The sequence below is a fragment of the Naegleria lovaniensis genome (assembly GCF_003324165.1).
Source record: "Naegleria lovaniensis strain ATCC 30569 chromosome Unknown tig019, whole genome shotgun sequence".
Taxonomy (NCBI): Eukaryota; Heterolobosea; class Eutetramitea; order Acrasida; family Naegleriidae; genus Naegleria; species Naegleria lovaniensis.
In genome coordinates this window covers 80,782-102,065 of record NW_025407840.1, presented here as the reverse complement: position 1 = coordinate 102,065, position 21,284 = coordinate 80,782, and the positions used below count along the sequence as shown (strand labels likewise).

The 21,284-nt window shown below is 37.9% G+C and overlaps 9 protein-coding genes across 9 annotated transcripts; 4 read left to right on the top strand and 5 right to left on the bottom strand.

Annotated features, from left to right (window-relative positions):
• Nucleotides 1–105: 105 nt before the first annotated feature.
• On the top strand, nt 106–8,334 carry C9374_003279 (uncharacterized protein; the record flags this gene model as incomplete). The annotated part of the gene is made up of 1 exon (XM_044692789.1): nt 106–8,334. One exon carries the CDS (start codon nt 106–108, stop codon nt 8,332–8,334), a length of 8,229 nt encoding a protein of 2,742 aa, XP_044549457.1.
• Nucleotides 8,335–8,484: 150 nt separating this feature from the next.
• C9374_003278 (uncharacterized protein) lies at nt 8,485–8,916 on the top strand (the record flags this gene model as incomplete). The annotated part of the gene is made up of 1 exon (XM_044692788.1): nt 8,485–8,916. One exon carries the CDS (start codon nt 8,485–8,487, stop codon nt 8,914–8,916), a length of 432 nt encoding a protein of 143 aa, XP_044549456.1.
• A 131-nt stretch (nt 8,917–9,047) lies between these two features.
• C9374_003277 (uncharacterized protein) lies at nt 9,048–10,421 on the bottom strand (the record flags this gene model as incomplete). Its single annotated transcript, XM_044692787.1, has 1 exon — nt 9,048–10,421. The coding sequence occupies one exon, from the start codon at nt 10,419–10,421 to the stop codon at nt 9,048–9,050; it is 1,374 nt and encodes a 457-aa protein (XP_044549455.1).
• Nucleotides 10,422–10,593: 172 nt separating this feature from the next.
• Nucleotides 10,594–11,980, top strand: C9374_003276 (uncharacterized protein; the record flags this gene model as incomplete). Its single annotated transcript, XM_044692786.1, has 6 exons — nt 10,594–10,920; nt 10,988–11,093; nt 11,148–11,287; nt 11,348–11,541; nt 11,602–11,776; nt 11,825–11,980. The coding sequence occupies 6 exons, from the start codon at nt 10,594–10,596 to the stop codon at nt 11,978–11,980; spliced, it is 1,098 nt and encodes a 365-aa protein (XP_044549454.1).
• A 123-nt stretch (nt 11,981–12,103) lies between these two features.
• C9374_003275 (uncharacterized protein) lies at nt 12,104–13,606 on the bottom strand (the record flags this gene model as incomplete). The annotated part of the gene is made up of 3 exons (XM_044692785.1): nt 12,104–12,625; nt 12,681–13,169; nt 13,541–13,606. The coding sequence occupies 3 exons, from the start codon at nt 13,604–13,606 to the stop codon at nt 12,104–12,106; spliced, it is 1,077 nt and encodes a 358-aa protein (XP_044549453.1).
• Nucleotides 13,607–13,824: 218 nt separating this feature from the next.
• C9374_003274 (uncharacterized protein) lies at nt 13,825–14,551 on the bottom strand (the record flags this gene model as incomplete). Its single annotated transcript, XM_044692784.1, has 2 exons — nt 13,825–13,846; nt 13,968–14,551. The coding sequence occupies 2 exons, from the start codon at nt 14,549–14,551 to the stop codon at nt 13,825–13,827; spliced, it is 606 nt and encodes a 201-aa protein (XP_044549452.1).
• Nucleotides 14,552–14,845: 294 nt separating this feature from the next.
• C9374_003273 (uncharacterized protein) lies at nt 14,846–15,526 on the bottom strand (the record flags this gene model as incomplete). The annotated part of the gene is made up of 1 exon (XM_044692783.1): nt 14,846–15,526. One exon carries the CDS (start codon nt 15,524–15,526, stop codon nt 14,846–14,848), a length of 681 nt encoding a protein of 226 aa, XP_044549451.1.
• A 367-nt stretch (nt 15,527–15,893) lies between these two features.
• On the top strand, nt 15,894–16,718 carry C9374_003272 (uncharacterized protein; the record flags this gene model as incomplete). Its single annotated transcript, XM_044692782.1, has 1 exon — nt 15,894–16,718. The coding sequence occupies one exon, from the start codon at nt 15,894–15,896 to the stop codon at nt 16,716–16,718; it is 825 nt and encodes a 274-aa protein (XP_044549450.1).
• A 238-nt stretch (nt 16,719–16,956) lies between these two features.
• Nucleotides 16,957–21,190, bottom strand: C9374_003271 (uncharacterized protein; the record flags this gene model as incomplete). The annotated part of the gene is made up of 2 exons (XM_044692781.1): nt 16,957–21,036; nt 21,188–21,190. 2 exons carry the CDS (start codon nt 21,188–21,190, stop codon nt 16,957–16,959), a joined length of 4,083 nt encoding a protein of 1,360 aa, XP_044549449.1.
• Nucleotides 21,191–21,284: the final 94 nt, after the last annotated feature.

Below are 21,284 nucleotides of genomic sequence, written 5' to 3'. Positions count from 1 at the left end.
TTCTTTTTCAGCTCGGTTTTAAAATTGAGAAATCCTGCCATACAAAGCAAACACAGTCTTTGCAAACGTCACATTTCACAAAAAACAGGCAACATCTGAAAAAAAATGTCATCGAGCAACAATCCTCCTGTGAACAACAGGTGGCCTCCGCAAAACAGCACGACCACTAGTACCACGACATCTCAAAGCAACTCTCCACCTCCTTTACCTTCTCGTCCCACAAAACCAACCCGAAGTATGTCAGCATTTCCCGGTTTGGATCAATCACTTAATTCCAACAATACTTGCTCTACAACGCAATCTCTTTCTATAAAGCGTCAATCAGAGCAGAGAGGTCACGTTATAAGCGGCGACAATCAATCATCACACGAACGAAATTCTTCGTCCTCATCGGTTTCACGAGCATCCATGACAAGCTCGACCGTAAAGAGTACCAACTTTTCTTCCATACGAAATCAAATAGCAAGTGCATTTCAAAACAATTCTTCAACATCAGCAACCTCCTTGTTGTCATTGCCTTCGTCAAGCAATAACGAGTCTTCTTCACTTGTGAAACCCAGTGCCATTCTCTCACCACGAAATAGCAATCACACTCAACCATCTGTGACATCCAATTCTTTCCATGGAAATTCATCTTCACATTCTGTAGCATCCACACAAGCATCATCCTCCTCCTCGATATTTCTCAAGAATACACAACAACAACAGAATCGAGATTTGATCACTCCGAATTCTACTACTACAAGTACTTCTTCTACAACCACTACTCGAGAGAATCGTCTTGTTCGATCGTCTTTGAATAGCAGTAGTAGTAATTTGGAAAATCATCAACACACACCACAAACAACCATGTGGCCCAAGCTCAGACCTACAAATTCCAATATCAACAACAACAACAATACTGTGATGGATTCATCATCATTGGGATCAGAAATGTCATCCTCCTCTCTCCATAAGAATCCATTGATCAAACAAGAAGAAGAGGAGAAGAAGACTGTATCACCTCCTCCCGTACCTCCTAAAACTCGTTTTGGCACCGTATTGTTGCCTTCCAACAGCTCTCTCCATTCATCATCCACTGGAACCAGTGTTTCATCATCATCATCGACGAGTACTTCCACTGCATCTTCACCATCCCATGCACAGAAAGAACAAAACAATCAGCTATCACCAAGGTCTGCGCCACTGGACAGCCACTCAGCCACACAAAAGGAAGATTTTCCAAGAACAACAACGACCAAAACCTCTCCGAGATCTCATCATTCTTCAACAACAGGTGGTCCAAATGATCATTCACAGCAATCACCATCGAGCAAGACTGTTTTCAATCATGCAAGCAAAGTATCAGAACAGCAAGAGCCACAAACCACCTCACCCTCATGGGTTTTAAATCGGAAAGGTCATTCTGATCATACTTCTCCTGTTTCATCGTCATCGTCATTTTCAAGACAATGGCCTCCTCAAAAGAACCAAGAAGAAGCCTCAACACCTACCACACCCACTACGCAACAAATGCATTCAATGGTGGAAAGTAACTCTTCTCCAACAAGCTCAGCACCAACGAATAAGGCTTTCTCGGCAGGTGTCAGTAATGGTAGTGGTGCAAGTCCAACAAATCGTTTAATGTGGAACACGAAAAAGCAACACTTTGATATGAATCAAGAACAACAACAGAAAAATGATTCAACCACGCCGTCAAAAAGTGTTGTTGGTAACAGCAGCAATGATGCTTCTCCGAGCACACCTCCACCGTTGCCTTCTTTGCTCCGAAAGCCTACGATGAAGATTGCAAGCTCTCCGGGTACTCTGGCAACAACAACAACACCTGGCATCAGTGCTTTGAACAATGTTTTGGAAAATCAGTCTTCTTCTCCTGTAACATTAGTAACAACTCCATCCTCTTTGGATTCTTCACCAACACCTTCATCACCTTCCTCGAGGTTTCAGTTTAAACCGCCACCTCCATCGGTTCCTTCTTTGTCTTTAAATGAAAGAGAAACACCACCGAAGACTTCTAAAAACAGTCTGGTGTCACCTAGATCAAACTCATTGCTGAATAAGGACTGTCTTGTCAACAATTCTGACTTTCTTCAATCAGAAACAACCAACCTCAGAAGTGATATTCAGAATTCGTCACAGACCATTCCATTTAAAAAACCTCCTCCATTGCAACCATCCAATTCTACTGGCTCTCTTTCAAGCAGTAGCGGCAGCAATAGTAACAGCCCAGTGCCACCAATACCTGAGAGGAAGCCATCATCAGCACGATTGTCACCTCGAGAATCAATTTATTCTACTGCAACATCAACAACAACATATTCTTTAGAAGAGAATTCTTCAAAATCAAACAATTCTCAAAAAAAGAAGGGTCTAGATCAAGATTCTTCCTCAACAAGTACACCATCAACAAGCCCTATTTCTACATCGTGTGACTCGTCAAATACATTATTTTCAATGCAAAAAATTGAAGGAATTATTATTAATAGCGCTAACGAACCAGAAGACACCTCGTCAGCGCATGACGTAGAGTCAGACGGTGAGGCCGACGACGATTTTGCTGAAGACCAAGAGTCTTTCGGAAGTTCAAAGAATTTATTTGATTTGGACTCTTTTACAGTTTCGAGCTTGGGAAAATTTAAATCAATGAATACTTCGAGCTATCACCGATCTAAAAAACCTCAAAGATCCAGAAGCAACGATTATGCTCAACAACCTCAGCAGAGACAGCAACAACAGCTGCAAGAACGTGTCACACTGGATCAAAACTTTGAAACCATTCTACCAAGCTATGTAATAGAAACTAAAATCAAACCGTGGTCTCAAACCGATAGTTCACTCTCACCGGAGGAGGAAACGGCTCTATCTCAAAACAAATATGCTCACCCAAATTTGCGTAACGCTTTCAAAGCTTTTAACGAGCCTTTCCGCATTATGAAATGCATAGAACCTCCATATTGTAGCATTCCTTTCAGACCTACATTTGATGATACATATGATACTGCCACAAGTATATCTTCTACAACTGATTCACGTTCTAGATCTAATTCTAATTCATATTTCAGACCTTCAACCGAAACGCCGGAGGACCTCGAAATCGAGGAGGAACAAAGTGGAGCTCAATCGTTTGGAGCATTTTTAGCCAAACTCAAAGAAGTGAATTCAAACGATGAATATGATGGCGCTTCTCCGAGAACTGTATTTTTAAGACAATCGAACAAGTATACGGTGGGAAGATCTCAGAAAGTGACAGAAGGATTTGATGAAATGGTACTTTCTGACAGGAAAAAGAGTCTGTTTGAATTTGTAAAGGCAACCATTGCAAAAAAGACAACAGATATTATTGAAAATATAGAACCAAAGAATGGAACAGTGATGACCTTGAAAGAAGTCGGTCTTGATCAAATCACTGAAAATATTACCTCAAAGACTCGTTTAGTGAGCTGTTTGAAACCAGATTACAAGTTTAAGCCACTAGACGCATCTCTTTGTCAACGATCGAATGATGTACCATATCCAGTTAAGAGAAAGACAAAATTCTTCTTACAATGTTCTAACTTGCGATTTTTGGATAACACACAAATGAAAGATCGTGAGCTGCTCTTCATGACCATAGCTCTCTATGACACGCATGCTGGAAGAAAAATTTCAGAAGACTATCACTTCCATTTAATGCCTAGTCATCAATTCATTGGTGTTTCGGAAACTATTAAGCGTGATTTATCATTGTACGACGCATCGCTTAATTCCATGTTTTCTACCAAGAAATTATTCTCAGTGAGCTATCCAAATGATCAGATTTATGTGGTTGCATTTGTGTACCGAATTCCAACATCGACTACAAAAGATGCTGCCAAAATGTACTCTAAAGATGCCAAGAATGTTGACAAGTGGTTTGAAAAGTATGAAGAATTCAAACCAAAACTTTGCAGACATCGACAACCATTCTTATTCAGCTTCGCTCCCTTGTTTGAGAAGGAGTTGATGGACATCAAAGGCAAGCAAGTAGACACTTTTAAACTTAGCAGCTCTAAAATAGATCTGAAACCATTTTATGAAATTGAGGGTGATTGGAAAAATCCTATGGACGTCATTACCACCATTCGCAACTCTTTGAAAGAAAAGAAAACTAAGAATAATCAAATCTCAGGTGTCATGACACTCAATGTAGAGCTATATTCAAATGCTAGCGCTCAAAGTAATTACGAAATTCAGCAACGAGTAACTCAACAACGACACAGACCCAGTAACATTCTTTCTAGAACTGATTCTGATAGCTCTCTTGGGTCAGGCTCTCCACTTAGCCACGCTTCTTCTAGAGCTGATTCAATGTTTGATCGTCAAAACGCACACGAAATGGAACAACTTTCGTATGATGTTATTCAAGAATTTCCTTTACTTTTTTCCAACTATCCTAATCTAGCTATTCAAAATACTCTATTTATTTATCCAATTGCATTTTCCATAGAGGGATCTAAATCTGCCAAGAATGTTTTTGTAGAAGTGTATTTTAGAAATAACGATGTAATTCCACCAGGAATTAATGACATCAATGATCCGTACTCTGAAAAACGGTTTATAACATGGCTCAAGAGAGAAAAAAGCCACTCTCTTCTCACAGCGCTTTCATATGACGAAAAACAACAACAATTGTTTGATGAGTTTAGGTTGGAGCTTCCACTGGTTCCAAACTACAAACACCACTTGTTGTTTGTTTTCTATCATATGGATATTGATAACAAACGATCGAAAAAACTCGAATATGCCAACCCAGCGAATGATGCACGTCAAGACTTTTTTGGAACCTCAGACAGAGCTGTTATAGGATACTCGTTCTTGCCTCTGACAAGAAGTGTTCAAAATGATAATCCGCACTACAAGATGGGAGAAAACATTGCATTTTGTAACAAAATATCAACAGAGCTCAACGTTTTCAAGAAAGATACATTTCTAAGCAATTATTTATCTGGAGAGGGTTTACGTGCCATCAAGAATGCAAAGCTTGTTGTGAAAACCAAGTTGGTCTCAACCTTATATCCAAGAGACAACTTTTTAACTCTTTTCTATTGTGTCATGACCGATTTGTACACGTTGCCTCTTTTCAAGACCAATGAGGTTTTAGGATATCTAGCAAACGAACTTTTACTGAGGTTTAATGAAATTGATTTTTCAGAGTTCATGCCTCATTTCCCAGTGGTCATGAACATGCTATTTGAACTGATGGGAAGAATACGAGAGTTGTCCTCAAGCTCTAAACTAGTGGACCGTATCGAACAAGACGCTCTTGATGCAGTCATTACTTGTTTGAGAGGAGCCTATGAATATACCAAACTCCACTCACGAGGCAACAAATTCTTCACAAGCTATATCAAGTATATTTTCGCTCCAGAGCAAAGTCTTTCCATGATATTGCCACACATTTTTATCAAACTGTTGCGATCTGCTTTAAGAGAAGGAGACTCAAGCCAAGATACGAGATATATCGACGAAAAATTTGGAAAAAAGAAATTTTCTACTGTCAAGAAATCTGTTTCCACCTCAGAAAAGAAAGAAGATGACCAACATTATGATATAATCAAGTTTTCTTGGTTTATATTTGATGCTATTGTAAAAAGTGTTGCACTTGATTGTGCCAATAATAGTGAAGCCACAGATTATCAAAGTAGTAACACCATGAATTACTTCAATTCAGAGCAAGACGAACTAGCATTTGTTGGACTGATTGAATCTGTAATGGACAACTTTAACAATTGTGTAAATAAGTTAATGCTAACAGAAGTAGCCAATAAGAACAATATTGGCTTGAATGGCAACAGAAATTTGGCGTTATTCATCCGAGATTTAATACCCATGTTACACCGAAGAAATATTGTCAAATTGTTGCAAAAATACTTTTCGTTTTTCAATGGCTCTGATGAAAAACAACTGAACTTGAAGATTGAGTTTATTGCTATTTTGAGCGATTATGAATACTGGATACCGCTTAACAGCCTCAGCTTGGAAGAGGGTAACTTTGGCATTAGACATTTTTCAAACTTGTTTTATCAGATTGTGGATACCAATAAGGACAAGCTTGTGAAGAAAATCTCCAAAGTCTTGCTTAATCATTTATGCAAGCTCGACTACGACTCTCGATACAATGATGATTCTGAGAAGGCACTTGTGTGTGAATTGTATCTAGGATTTGTAGATGCATTCTTTGAAAGAGATGCAAGTCTTCCATATCTTCAAAATGACGATCTCTATGTTGTGACCTCTTGTACAATTTTATGGATCATGAGAGGACTTTCACAGAGACGTCTCGTTGAGTGGTTTAAAGCACAACCATATTACAAGACTTCGAATATTCTCAACTTTTTAGATTCGTTCACAATTGCAATTAATAATCTGGACTACAATGCAAAAACACCCAAAGAAAGGGAGCTCAAAGATGACAGAACTCTAAGGACTGAAGTGATCCTTATTATTCACTACCTCATTTCTGTCATTACTTCACTCCACATTCCAGACTATGATCTCATCAAGGAATTGGAAATGCAAAGTGACAATATTGAACTACTCGCAAACATTCCACTCAACGATCCTAGTCTGTTGAGACAACGACAATTGGTTTCCGATTATGAATCTCTTAAAGTAACGTCACAACGACCAATTGTTAGTTTGTTCTTCCGCCAAGTGTGTAGACTGCTCATGAATGCCGTTCTTCAACTTACTCTTCGAAAAGAGCTTGAACTTTGTTATATCGTGTTTAGAGAATCTATTTTCCCACTCATTTGTGATTGTACGAGCCATTTGGTTCTCAGTGAACTCTACGACAATTCCATTCCAAAGAAAGAACGAGTTCCAATCGCTGAAAAAAGACGTATAGAGCAGAAATGGAGATGGTTACTTGGTGCTGTCATGTTACATGCAGGTTTTACTTCTGAAGAAGAAGAAAACGCATATCCAATCGTAAGAAAATGTTATGAACTTCTTTTGGCACCTTTCAAAAACAAGAAATTTGATGCCATACTTGAAGATAGTACTTCTGAAGAGGGCGATCTCATGCTCAATACCGATGACAACAATATCAAGGCCGGTACCTTTAAGAGACTTGTCGAAAGACTTTTGGATGTGAACACAAACAGCGTGGATAAGGAAGGCAATCGATTTGCTGACATTTTCCTTCTCACTTGCACGTCATTTGCATCTCCAATGTTACTCCTTCAACAAATTATTGAAATTTTCAAGAATACAGAAGATGCTGTAATTAAGTTGCGTGTGGAACAATTTATTAGCAAATGGGTGAGGTTTGGATTCCATGACTTTGACAATTTGTTAATTGCTCGATTGGTATCGTTCTTATCAAACATTTCAGCCGTGACACAAAAGAAGATCAAAAAGTACATTATCAAACACTTCCTACACGTGAAAATGGAGAATTATGGTGATCTCAATAACATTTCTCCAAACCCTCAAATACCAAAGAATATTCCAAAAGAAAAATTAGAAGAACCTGAAATGGATGTCAAGAAATGGAAGGAAGCCAAAAAATTCACAAAACAACTCGAAAATCCATTCAACTTGAAATTTGAGTTACTCGATTGGCCAAGCTTGGAAATTGCTCGACAACTCACACTCATTGAATCGAAACTCTTCAGAAAAATTGAAGCCAAAGAATTTTTCGGTAGTGCTTGGACCGATAAGGAATACAAACAAGAACTCGCTCCTACACTTTGTGCCATCACTGAAAGAACAAATAATATTAGCTTCTGGGTTAGAAATAAGATTTTGATGGAATCCAACTTGGAAGTTCGAAGAAAGATTATGAAAAAATTTGTGGATATTTTGAGAGAGTTGAAGGAACTTCGAAATTACACCTCCATGATTCAAATTACTTCAGCATTCAATTCTGCTGAAATTCACAGATTGAAAAAAACAAAAGAAGGTCTCAGTAAGCAAGATTTGGAACTCATTGAAGAATGTTCCAATTTAGTGAGCAACAATTCCAAATCATTGAGAGAGCAATTAGAACGAGAGGTTATTATTAATGGAGCACCTGCAGTTCCTGTGGTTGCTATTTACTTTACCGATTTGGTATTTATTGAAGATGGTAATCCTGACACATTTGAACACAAGATGAATAGAAATAAGAAGCTCATCAATTTCCAAAAAAGAAGACTCTACTACAATGCTGTGAACACCATCAAGACTTTACAAACCAAGTCTAAATATTCACTTCAACCTTTGCCCTATCTTCAATATATTTTGAAGGAAGAAATTTTGCAAAATCTCAAAACAGATGAAAAGATGCTATTCGATTTATCACTCAAAATTGAGCCAAGAACAAACAAATGAAATCTTTAATAAACAACCATTATTAAAACAGAATAAGGCTCCTCATCAAAATGTGTCATTTTCTTATTGTAAATTTAAAAAGCACGTTTGACATGAGATAAAGAAAACCGCCAATTTTAACGACTTACAGTTGGTCAACATCAATTTAAAATGCCTCAACTTCAAACAAGCTCTGCCACCATCACTCCACTCCGACTAGAGCTGAAACACACACCAACGACTACGCAATCGGTGGTCCAGGTCGACGGTACGCTCGGTTTAAAGGAATCGGAGCTACCACAAGAACAAAATACAAAGAATCCAGTCAACAAGACTGTAAACCAAGCAGGAAACACACAAATGCTACAAACGCAAGCCCGAAAGAATAATAATAATCCCTTGTATACAACTTCAAATTCAGTGTATGGAGGTAAAAAGGCCTCCGAAATTCATAGACCAAGCGAGTATTTCGGAAGCTCTCATGCATTCTCAAGAGAGTTTGTGGGTGGAATGTATCGAAACCACAGTTTAAACACAAATAGAACCAGAAACATTGCTGTTCCAGACCCTACTTTCGGATCTAACCATTTCCACGAACAATAAATGTTTGTGTGTGATTGGGAGCTCCTTTTTCAAGCATTATAATTCTTGTAACACGGTTTTGTAAGAGATTGTCTCGCTCAGCCAAAGATAATTGTGACTGCCTACAATTTTTATCCATTCATTTAAGAGTTTTACTTCTTCAAATAGCTCACAAAGTCTGAAGGACTATTTTCTGCCTTCAAAATATATTTTGGTTTGTAACTGTTCAGTAAACTCGTGTTGTAAATATAACAGCCTAGTTCAAGCATGAGGAAGAGCTCTTCCATCTTTCCTTGATCCTCCTTCAACTTGTTCCATCCTTGCCATGAGAATTTCTTCAATTCGTCAATAATAGGGCTCAAATCTATTGGCTCAACGCCTAATTCGTTCAACAATCTGGTAAGATCATCTCCTGAAGGCTTCTTAGAATATTTAGCTAATGCAGCATCAGCCTCCGATGATGACTTGGAAGAACCTGTAACATCCAAAGCAGCCAAAAAATTGGGCAAATCTGTTCTCACTTCCTTCAATCGAGCAAAACGAGAGAAGTGCTCCTTCAGTAATTCATACTTTTCCTTCAAAATGTCGTGCACCTTTTGACCATTAACAAATGCACTGTAAATTTCACGATCTTTGCCCCAGTCTGCGCTTGTGGCTCCAATCTTGTTCACATCGAATGCTTTCACATAGGCTCCAATAAAGTCAAATGGTGAAATGTGAGGTCCGTCTGAAAGAGCAGCATTTGTAGGACCATATTGTCGTTTCAATTCTCTGATTTCCAAAACGATTTTTTCAATTTCAATAGCTTGAGCAATCTTACGAAGTACTGTTTGATTGACACGATGTTCAACTTTGATAGCATTTCGTTTACCCTCTTGCTTTGGATCCAACAATTTGTCAAACTCAATTTCTGCTTCATATTCAGCCTCTCTGAGCAAAGACTCTTCAACATCAAGTCCCAACAACTTTCTTCTCTCAATTTCAAGTTTGGCAACAATTTTTCGGAGTTTTCTTCCTTGTCTGATATCATTCTCTCTCTGTGTGTCTCTTATTGTCTTCAGAATAGCAAGCGTATCATTCATGGAGAGCACCTCATTATTCTTGAGAGCAGCTTCCGAGAGTAATGTACATTCCCGTTGTTGAATTTCCACTTCTCTGCTATATTCTTCGTCCCACTTTTTGATGGCTTCATCTTCGGTGAGGCCCTCGTCCATCAATTGACGGACTCTCACAAGAGCATTATCTCTGAGTTTTCTCGCAAACCAGAAGGGAAGTGGAGCAAATCCAGACTTCATAATTTGCTTCTTGTGTTTGGACAACTTTTCAATCTTGACTTTCAATGAATCATCAGGGAATTTTATTTCCTTCAATTTTCCAATCTCGCAAGGGATACCATACATGGATGGTGGAGGTACTTTCAACATGGCTTGATAGACCAATGGAGGAATGTAGGCTCCTTTTCTTGACGCCAAACCTCTAAAGTGTCTCATCAACTCCACTCCGGCCAGCTTTGAATTTTGCGACATTTTTTATTCAATAAAAAAATTTATTGTGATGATGACGATGAATTTGTTAGGAAGGTTCTGTATACACAAAAAAACACGAGTGTAATAGTTTAATTATTTATTGATACAAACTACTAATATAATGAAATTGGGTTCCATTCAATCCCGCCAAATTGCTTACAAAAAAATTGCCATGATCAAAAATGCTTCTATGGATGGTGCTTCATCTTGTACAGCAAACAACAGAACTGATGAAACACAAAAAGGTTCTTTATTGTTATCGGGATTGAGTTTTTCGGAATTGGAGAATCAACTGGTACAATACATGCACAGCTCAACCAAAGTGCTTGCTTCCTTGCAGAGATTTGTGAGGAATAATTTGGAAGTGAAAAGATCAGCAAATTACAAATGCAAAAAAACAGATAATCCCAATATACTTTTAGATGTTCTCGATTTACATCGAGATCATGAGGAAATTGTTGTTCATTGCTTAAAAACATTGCGAATACTGGCGAGAAAGGTAAGGCAAGAATTTAATGATTTTCTTGCTCAAAAGCACTAAAATTCACAATGATTTTTACTTTCAGCAACAAAATAGAGAAAATATTTCAACAAGACTTATTCAAACACTATCAAGGATATTACAGGAAAATAAGGATCAAAACATGGAGCTTGCTTCAGAAGGATCCAATGGTGAGTGTTGTGACTTGCAGTGGAATTATTATAATTTTTTGTTTCGAACTATAGTCCTTCTCAACCTATGCTTTGAAGCCAGAAACGTTTCCTCCCTGACAAGCACCAACTGTGTGCCAGCACTCATGGATTTGTTGTCACAACAAGAAAATAAGGAGGTGCTAGTGGCAGCGTTGGGGGCGCTTCATAGCATTGTAAGTATCACATTTTCTTTCAAGATCATTTCGTGCTATCCCTTACCGATACCAAAACAGAGCTTTCAAGAAGTGGGAAAGAAAATGTTAATAGAATGCAATGCAATCGAAAAGTTATGCCCACTTTTGAAAGAAAACAACAAGAAGGTAAAGAAAAAAGCCATTGGAACCATTCATAATTTATCATCGGAACTTTCTGTTGTTCACATGATTAACAATTTACAACAAATACCATCCATCATTGACTTGTTAGAGTAAGTTAATCGTTGTTAAAACTGTAATTGACATGGGTGTTTATTGTGTCACCTTAACAGAGACACAAACCCTTCAATAGCATCGTCAGCTGCTGGATGTTTGCAAAATTTATCAAGAGATGATAGGGCTCGCGATGTTATTCAACAGCTCGAAGGACCTGCTCGATTGACAAACTTGATCTTCTCTACAGACAACACCATGGGTCAAGTGAGCTCTATAGGAGCTTTGGTAAATGTAAGTATCAGGTTACCTGATAAGAAAATATTAAACTGTACCTTAAAGATACTGGGACCTGACGCTCAACATGACGAAACGAAGAAAAAAGCTCTGAAAAAGATACTTGGCATGTGTTTGCTTGTAGGGCAACTAAAAGGCCTCTCGGTTGATCTGGAGAACATGGCAGATTTTTCTATTACTTCCCAAGATGACATTTCGTAATAAATTGTTATTTTGGCATGGAAAAAGATGAATGTTATGTCCAACAAAGGATGGTTCAATAGTTGAAAGGTGTTTGGTAGTTGACGCTTGTTATTTACTAAATTTACAATGCAGACTATCTAATTACTTCTTTTGTTCTTCTGCTTCCTTTGTTCTAGCTCGTCTCTTTTCTCTCTTTTTTCTAATTTCAGAATAGAGCTTTTCACGATATTCGTTGATTGAGTATTTCTTGTTGTCATCAAAGTAGAGAGAAATTGGTTTGTCACAAGTTGGTTCTTCAGCAGGGTTGTGGAAAAGAGCAACATATGGGTGTTTGAGAGCAGACTCGGCATCAATTCTCTTCTCAGGGTTGAATTGTAAAAGCTTTCCTAATAAATCTAAAGCATCTGCAGATGCCTTAGGGAACATTTCTTGCAAGGACTTTTGTTCAGTTTCAGGAATAGAGTCGAGCATGGAAGAAGCAAAAGCAGATTGAATTGCATCAATATCTTCTGGAGTTGGTGGACCTGTGACAGCAATAATTCTTTGCAATTGGTTCATGGTGGATGTTCCTGGGAACATTGGCTTTCCTCCGAGCAATTCTCCTAATATACATCCAACAGACCACAAGTCAACACCTTTGGTGTATTTTGTTGATCCCAACAACTATTCAAAAACGATATACATTGACTACTATTATAAATAATATTCAATAACTTACAATTTCTGGAGCACGATACCATCTGGTAGCCACATAGTCAGTCAACACAGGACCATGATCCTTGTCTGTTGAACTAATGCTTCGAGCAAGACCAAAGTCAGCCAATTTCATATGACATTCAGAGTTCAACAGCAAGTTTGATGGTTTGATATCTCTGTGAAGTAAATTAGCGCTGTGGATATACTTCAAAGTCTTCAACAATTGATAAATATTATATTGTTTGTGAATTTCCTCCAAAATGTTAGCTCTGATCACTGCGTGCAAATCAGTGTCCATAAATTCGAAAATCAAGTAAATATCATTATCATTGTCTGCCTTGAGTACGTTCAACAAGCGGACAATGTTATCATGATGCAAGTTTTGAAGAAGCATAATTTCACGATATGTACGTTGAGCATCGGTGGCATTCTGGAAAGCATCAAAGATTTTCTTCAAAGCAACTGTTTGTCTAGTCTTTTTATCAACAGCCTTCCACACAATACCATAGGCCTATTTTGTAGGGCACATGATGAAAATGATCATGGAAAGTTCATCGTCGTCATGATACGTTGTTTGGATGTTGTTGTATCAAAATGTATGTCGAATATAAAACAACAAAATCATGATGTTGTTGTAGTTTCGTGTTAGATCATCATGATGTTTCAACCATTAATTCCATCACATCACAGCAACGTAATAGTTGAAAAAGGATAATGTTGTTGTAGATGGGCGGCCAGTGCAAAAAGAAAACAGACCAACATGATTCAAACACGACAATAACAGCCATCATATGATGAGATCCGCAATTATATAATTATTGTTGTGGTTGTTGTATTGTTATCCATCATCATCAAAAGGCTCAATAATTCGTTGATACTTACACCTTTACCCAACTTGGGTCCAATTTCGTACTTTCTGAGGACGTGTTTATCAATTTCTTCGCTCATCTTGTTTTTACGGAGTAGGTGTTTCTTTGGGTGTTTTGTTGTTGCTTCTCAGGCACTAATGGGATAGCAATGGACTAACACACAATTTTTTTTAATGAACTAAAAATCGACACGAGACGAATTTGACATCTTTCACTGAGATGAAAAATCAGATTGGCAACGATCGTCCTTTTTTAAGGGTGCAAAGAGTTCGAGAGGGTTCTTTACAAAGTTTACATTTACTGAGTGAAAAATTCAATTCTTTTGTGTTTAACATGATCCAATTGCAAGTAGATGACGAATGATTCAAGCCAATAGATGATATCAATTTTTTCATACAAAAAGAGTCACGGCTACAACACAACTATGGATTACTACTTACGATGATTGTGCCTTCTCCATTTCATGTAGGAAATCATAAAATTGTTGGAGCGTCATTTCCACAAATACGTCACGTTTACCACCATCGTCAATCGTTAATTTGAGTTGTAAAAATGTAGATCCTACTTCATTGAGCTCACTGCTCGAAGCAGTCACGCCGAATCTCCAATCTAAATCCAACAATGGATGAATGGAGAGTGTTTGAGAGAATAATCCTCTACTCAGGGCAATGAAATATTTCTTCCATAGTTGACATGTCAATTGTGCTTTATCATCATCCAATCCGAGATTTTTACAATCTTGTTCAATAAATTCTGGTTTTAAATTGTTACCCAAAACACCTTGCAGGAAAACAGTAATAGATCGTATGAGATTTGCTAATTTTTGTGTTGATATTCCAGATGATTCCGATAGTGGATGTAAGGCTTCATGTAATTGTTGAACTGATGATAATTCGGAATCTCCCGACAGTAATCGAACACTGGCCATTACTAATTGTTTATATGTGTCCAATTCCACTTTTTGTAACGTTTCAAAATCGCTAGCAAGTTGAGCTGGTACAGTTTCCGCAAAATAATATTTCATCTTTCTGTGTTTGTGTGTTGTGGAAGGATGGTTCTTTTAGAGAATATTTTTTGAAGAAAGATTTTTATTCGAATCCGGATGATGATCATTCTTTGCAATGTTTGTGGATGAGAGCAAGCAAATGTAAAAATACTTTAGAACAGCGCTGTTGTTGTTGGTCTGATGATACAAGGAATATATTTACGTAGAAGAGAGAGAAAATTGGTGTGTTGCGGAATAATGGAGTAGTCTTTTCAACGACTCTCATCCCACAGCATGAGGAGTGTAATGTCATGTTCACAATGTGTTAATGAATTAGGCATTCAACTCTGCTTCCAATTCTGCCAACTCATCATCTACTTCCTTTGCAGTTTTAACTGGTTTCGAAGCAGTGGCCGTACCTTTTGTGAGTGGTCCTGTTGGCACTTTGGTTTGTTTCATGCCCAACATTTGTTTATCGAGCTCTTCTTGTTCCATCAGGTCTAATTCATCTTCCAATTCTCCTTCATCAATAATTTGACCTGTTCCGAGATCTTGAGCAAGTGCATCACCCAATTCGTTGGCTGTTGCCATCGTGTCTTGAATTTCATCCATGACGTCTTGTACTTTATCAATTCCTCCAGTCTCTTTAAAGACTTGTTTCATGGTCTTGGCTGCTTGTTGTTGTGCTTTCAAGGTCTCAATATCAGTTGCAGCATTTTCTAGCGTGAGTTTCATTTGCTCATTATTCATAATTTGTTGATCGAGACGTTGTACTTGTACTTCATATTGTTTTTTACGCTTTAAACACGTCATGGCAGAGGATTTGTCTCCCTTTTTCATAAATTCCTTGGCCTTTTCAGTTTCTTGTTCCATTTTCTTCTCTAACAACTTTTTCCTCTTTTCCAACAGAGTGATGGTTTGATCCATCTTTTCTATGGATTTATTTGTAGAGTCTTCGGTTTTTTGTGAGACTGAAATTTCCTTCTTCTTCTTTTTACCGAATAACCACGACATGATGAATGTGTATTGGAGTTCGAATATATTTCGTGATGATATACAATGTGCTGCTGAAATACCACAACGGTCAACAAAATGGGAGTTGAAAGCCTTGTTGTTGTTGTTGATCACAGGAATATTTTTTTGTTTTATTTTAAAATTTAAACGTGAATGCAAGCTGGCTTCTAATTGGAGGATTTAGAAAATGGGATTTCATCCAAGGAAATCATGTTCATTCACACCGTTCGCACAGTGTGGGTGACTTTGCCATGTCCTTTGTTTGACAAGAGAGTGTTCGGGCGGTGAGCTTAAAAGACATCTCTTTTCACTTCCAATTTCATTATCAACATGAGAAGTGATGAACTTGGAAATTTAATTCAAAAAAATGTCTCTTGATCCATTCACGAGTCGGCGTCATGATCCTCTATGTTCCGATGAATGGAATTGCATATTCCAATTCATCCCATCGAATGATTTTTCATTAATTATTTCACTTTTACAGGTCAACAAATTTCTACATTTTCATATTTTGGAAAAACTGAAAATTCAAAATCGATATATTCAAAAGAACACTGAACTCTATGCATTGGGAGGATCAATGGATATTAGGAGTACAAATTTGGTTCATGGGTTTATGGAGGCTGTAATACCTTTCAAAGCATTGCATTTAATTCCTACGGGTAAATCTTATACACATGAACAAATTATTCGATTATTGACCAACAACGTATGCATTGCTGTTTTTAGAAATATTGAAAAAACAAAACTATATACTGGACTCTCTGGATGTACTTGTATTCCATTCAATACGTGCCCGCAAGCTGAATGCTGTACATACAATTATGTGCCAATACATCGTTCATCCATGGATCATTCACACGCCTTATATTACATTACATGTAAAACAAATTTAATTTTGAGTCAAGAACAAGCAAGTGCGTTGGAAATGTATTCACACTTTTTCATGAGGAATGAGCATTGTAGTTCATGTTGTAGAAATTGTTGTTGTTATAATGCGAATTATGAAAATCATTCTGTCCCATTGAACATTCAGGCAAATCAAGAAGAAATTTTGGAAAGCGAAACTGTGATCAGTAATGAGAGACATTTTCATTTTGAGCATTTGTTTGAATTAATTGCGTATTCCGAGCCCAGAAATGCTACCAAAATAGTGCGTGTGAAACAGGATGGTAATTGCTTGCTAATGTAAATAGCCCTAGGCCAGGAAGAAATGGGGTTTAGCTTGAAAGCAACACCCCGTCAGAACGATTTGACAATTCCAAAAGCTCTTGTACTGGTTTCCAGGAGCTAGACGATTCTTCACATTGTTTCAAAGGACTCAACTCACAAACAACAGAAAATATGTAACAGAATAGTTGATTTATTCTCTTATTAATGTCGAAAGACAGCAATAGGAACTTTCTCCAAAAAAGATGTGATATGTACAATTACTTGAGATACTTTTCAACCACTAACTTGGCTTGCTCTGTCGAAAGTTTTTGAACTTCTTTGGATTCAACAGCTTGTGAACACATGGGGCACTTATTTCCAATAGTTTCAAGCATTTTGATAAAGAAGGAATGTTTTGACGAGAACTCGCATTGAGGACATTGACACCAATCATCCAGAGTCATGTGCATGCCTGAAGAAATACACATTGGCAAATTATTCATACAATGTTCACAATAGAGCGAAGAGTCAGGGACTTGGGCTGAGCAAATAGGACAAGGCGAAGCATTTTCTGGATCGTCTTCATACGCTTTTCGCTTTCTAACAAGTTGAACAATGGTCTTTTTCTTTTCTGCTGGAATAAGATTTTGATGCTCCGGTCGAACGAGAATGGTTGCATTCTCAAATGCTGACTTTTTCAAGCCAGACTTGTAACAAAGTAAAACTGAGGATGTAAGAATTGGGACAATGTGATGAGGGAATTTGCTAATGTTCTTTGTGATACGGAGAAGCATTCGAGACGCAATGGTTTGTTCTTGCATCTTTGACAAGTATTTCACAATGAGATAGGAATGTAAAAGGTTGAGGCTTTCTCTGAGTTCAAATTGTACGTGGTGTCCCTTCTTTTCGAGTTGCCTGACAGTGTCATACAAAATTGAGTGAGCAATTTGATAGTTTCCAATTTCTTGCTCTTGTTTTGCAATAACCAGTGCAGTACTTGCAGCTTGTTTAAAGTTACCAAGTGCCATGTATAATCTAAAAACGTGCTTGGGATCCTTTGGTACGTTATCGACCTGGCCCATTAAAAAGTCAATTAATGAATGGGTCAAGTTGTCATTCTTCGCTGCAGCTACTACATCAATAGCCTTATCAATAACTGATTCCATCTCTTTAGAGTCTTGCTTCAGTCTACTCGAGCATTGAACATATAACGTGAGAGCTGTGGCATACTCATCACACTTCAAGTAGTAATCAGCGGCCTTATCCAGAGCCACTTTCGATTCGTAGTATTTGGCAATGCTCAAGTAGTCAGATTTCTCTGCCTTATTTTCAATGATTTTTGCGTATGTGTCCATTTCATCATGTGTCTTGGCAATATCAAAGGCCTCGTCAACCTTTTCAGCCATGATGAGAAATTCAATAGCCGATCGGTAATTTCCTTTTTCCTTGCAATACGTAGCAATTAGGTTTGCTCCGTCTGTTGAGTTTGTCTTTTTCACCAATTCAATTGCCTTTGGAATATTGTTTAAGTAGCGTAGATTGATATTAATCACACTGTTAATGTCACCCGCTTTTTCATATGAATTAGCTGCTTCCTCATATTTTCCTTCAACTTCTTTAGCTTTGGCAAATTGAAGATGGAGCCTTGGATTCATAATATTCTTTGATTTCATGAGATTTGTAACTTTAGAATAACTCTTGTTTTGAATGTAAACTTCGGCAGCCTTTTCATACATGTCAGCCTCTTCATAGAGTGCTGCAGCATCGTCGAATTGAGAAAGTTCTTCAAATATTTGAGCACATTCCCTGCAAAGCTTCTTGTTCTTACTCTTCATTGCAAGCTCAAAACCTTTTCTGAGGTCTCCCAATCGAATGGTAATTCTACAAAGGCCTTCATTACACATTTGATTGTGAGCATTGTTTTCAGGGTTTGAATCCATAATAGCCCTTTGGTAGAGCTCATAGGCTTTTTGGAATTCTCCTTTTAATTCCAGTTGATTGGCGTATTCTCTTGAGATGAGAGGTATTTGTTTTGGATCAAGTGTTTGTGCTAACTGTAGAGCTCTATCCCAATTCATTAAATCTCTTCGCATTTCAAGAGCCTTAATGGGTTGAGTGGATTGAAGGAATTTGGATTCCGCGTCTGTAAAGTCTCCTGAAATCATTGCCAGGTTACCAATGATGAGATTGATTTCATCAAGATTAATGAGCTCGGAGAGAGCCATTACCATTGATGCATTTCCTTTGAGTCTGTACACTCTCAATGCAAGCTCCAATTCTAAATTGTCTATGGCAACGTCTTTGAGCTTATTCCAAAAATCTTCTAAATTCAGATCGAGAGCGTTGGACCATGCATCTTCCAATCTAAGAAGTGCAATGTTTTGAGTGAAGGCTCTCTTCTTATCTTCTTTGCTTTTCACTTCAATTTCTGAATGACTCGACAATCGAATATGAGCGATTGAACCATTTTTCATTTGGCAACACACTTTTCCATTATTAAGGAAGATTGGGGAGAAGCCTTCAGGTCTGGGTGTTTTTGAGGGAGTGTCACCATCTAATTTTACAACATATACCTTGGGACCCCAACGTGTTGTGTGACTGTACACATAAGTGGTGAATTTCTTACTGTCACATGCAACGAAAATATTCTGGTCAGCTTGATCCCACAGCACCTTGTCGACAGAACTTGGGAAGGATTCGATACCACAAAGAGAGTCATCGACAGGGCTATACAAAAATCCAGCATTTGTCTCATCAATAAATACAAGTCTCGTACCGATAATGTTTGTAAACACGGAGGCAATACCAACATCATGTCTAAATTCATTTACAGTCAACCAGTCGTCGAGCGAAAAGTAGTACAAAGCACCTCGAGATGTTGCATAAATAAGAAAATCTGGAGCCATGGTAAGAGTAGTGATGGAAGAGCCGTCATCCTTCTCAGGGAAGTGTTTCTCTTCTCGTCCTTTCCATTTTTCGTCCTGTACTGGATCTTCTATCAGATGCATTGTAATTTTTCCACCTGAAAGTACTGCAGCATAATCAAAACCAACACAGACTTTTTCGACAGTTCCCAAATACTCTCGTGTGGAAATAAGAGTGGCTTTTCCGTTTTCTATTCTATAGTACCACACTCTATTGTTCATTCCTACAGCAACGTGCTCTGGGCCAAGAGCCACAAAACTAGGTTCAATATCAATGCCAAATCGTGCTATTATTTTCTCGGTAACTTCATCCTTAATTATTAATTCTCTCAAAGATACAAGCATGAGGACGTTTTTTCCATGGCAATCATTTAAGGCAGGAATACTTGTCAAAAAGTTGTATAGATTGCCGTTGTTAGAGCTCACAGTTAAGATTTGTCCGTCTTCTGTCCATTCAGCTCTACTTAGCGCTCCATACTCATTGTCTAGCTCGTACTTGTCGATCACGTTCGTGTCAAATGCTGACAAATCAGATAAATCAAAAACTTTCACGCAGTTCTCACCAATAGATGCACCTTTTTTCAAGGCTTCACAACATGTCACAGATTTCAGCTCAGAATCGTGAACTTTGCATGAATTAACTTCCATACCAATCTCATCGGAATGAGTAGACGCAATAACAACATAACCTCGATCAAATCCAAGCAATAAATATCCATCTCCGAACGATTTGAATGAGATCATTCGACCATATTCGTCACTGAATCCCAACTCGGTTGGCTTTGATTCTGCCTCGTCGTCATAATCGTACATCCAAAAGTTTCCACCGACAATGGCTGCAACTGTTGTGTCTTTTGCATTTCTCTTTTTTACTCGCACAAATTCCATTCCTTTTGGTTCTGCTTTTGCTTGTTTTTGTTTGAGGGTGTCACCTCCAACATCACTGATGGTAACCTGTAAATCTTCAGAACCTAATGCAAGAACATTTTGTGAGTTCCACGAACCACATGTTATTTTCTTGGTATGTTTTCCTTTGATTGGAACATATTTGCTCAATTTCTTATTATAAATTAAGAGTGTACCTTTGACACTTCCGATTGCGAGATAAGGTCCAGCAGCAGCCCATCTCATAAAACTGAGCTCCTTTGTATTCGTTTCAATGCTTTCTTCTTTCTTTGTATTGATATGAAATAGAGGAATTTTACTCGAGCCTTCTTGCATGATTGCGAGCGTTTCATCGGAATAATCCCAATCCAATGCAAGTACTCTTCCTGGATCTTCCAATGAAATTTGATGGAAAAGATTTCCTTGTCGATCAAATATTTGAACACGCCTGTATGAGCCGACACATGCTAAATAGTTTCCGCTTTTTTGCCAGCTAAACACAACAGGTCCTTTACCATTGGATTCTTGTGATACAGTGAAGAGTTGTTTCTGTTGTGGTTATATTTTGGTGTCATACAACAATTGAATATATCCAAACAAATGGTTGCATTGTTATGGATGATCATTCAAAAATCCGATAATGATGGTATACAACAGCGTCATGATCGTTTGACAAACGCGTAAACTTGTTGGGACTTACCATTTTTTTTCTGATAAAGATTTTGTACTGCACTGGCGGGAAGAAGGGAAAGAAACATGTAATTCCCCTTAGAATCAAAATCGGTATCACACCACTT